Below are 1,014 nucleotides of genomic sequence, written 5' to 3'. Positions count from 1 at the left end.
AGCGTTTGAGACAAAGGACAATCTACACACGGCAAACTGGACCTCACGCGGATACCTAATGACGGATGGAGTATTATACCGTTATACACCGACGGAAGATGCCGAAGAAGCTCAATGGGTCGTTCCGGAATGCGCTATAAAACGTATACTGTACGAGAATCACGACTCTCCAATGGCTGGACATTACGGGGTGGAAAAGACACTAAAACGAATAACAAACAAGTATTATTGGCCAGGAATGCGGAAAGTAGTCACTGATCACGTGAAGAAATGTGTCGAATGCGAGAGGTACAAACCGACAAATCTAAAACCCGCCGGACTCCTAAGAACGCCAGCCGCGACCAGAAGATTCGAAGTCCTAGCCATGGATCTATTCGGACCCCTACCAACTACGGAGGAAGGATTACAATGGATATTTATTATCGAAGACGTAGCAACAAAGTGGGTTGAGCTGTTCCCTCTGAAGCGAGCCACTGCAGAAGCATGCGCCAGAACCCTCGTCGACGAAGTAATGCTCAGATATGGGGTTCCACGCCGAATAATTTCAGACAACGGGCCGCAATTCGTGGGAGCAGTAATGCAACAAGTATCACTTTGCTTAAATTTCGACCAATCACTAACCCCTGTGTATCATCCAGAGGCGAACCCCGTGGAGAGAAAGAACAGAGACCTAAAAGTACAACTCTCCATCCTCGTCGGGAAGTCTCATAACCAATGGGCCTCTAAGCTACCTTCAATCAGATACGCTATGAATACTAGCGAATCGCTATCGACAGGAAAAACTCCCGCATATCTGACTTTCGGGAGAGAAATGCGCAACCCGGGTGAAGTACAACGCGACCTGAGAGAGATCGTGATCGGAGAAAACTTCATATCGGAACTGACGCCATATTTACTAAAAATAGCAGACACAATGAAGGAAGTCACCGAAATCCACGAACGCGAACAGGATAGGCATAAGAAATACACAGACGAGAAGAGAAGAGCAGCCGAGACATTCAAAGAAGGAGACCA

At 47.2% G+C, this 1,014-nt stretch overlaps 1 protein-coding gene across 1 annotated transcript in view; it reads left to right on the top strand.

Moving 5' to 3' along the window:
• The first annotated feature begins 58 nt into the window (after positions 1 to 58).
• LOC105449800 overlaps positions 59 to 1,014 on the top strand; it is a 26,150-nt gene continuing 25,194 nt past the window's right edge. Inside the window, exon 1 of the mRNA XM_011689181.1 lies at positions 59 to 985. Within this exon, the coding sequence (XP_011687483.1) occupies positions 59 to 985 (927 nt within the window). The remainder of the gene's footprint in view (positions 986 to 1,014) is intronic.

The sequence above is a fragment of the Wasmannia auropunctata genome, unplaced genomic scaffold (assembly GCF_000956235.1).
Source record: "Wasmannia auropunctata unplaced genomic scaffold, wasmannia.A_1.0 LD336074.1, whole genome shotgun sequence".
Taxonomy (NCBI): Eukaryota; Metazoa; Arthropoda; class Insecta; order Hymenoptera; family Formicidae; genus Wasmannia; species Wasmannia auropunctata.
Note: the sequence above shows the minus strand (reverse complement) of the source record. Positions and strands in the feature narration are given on the sequence as shown.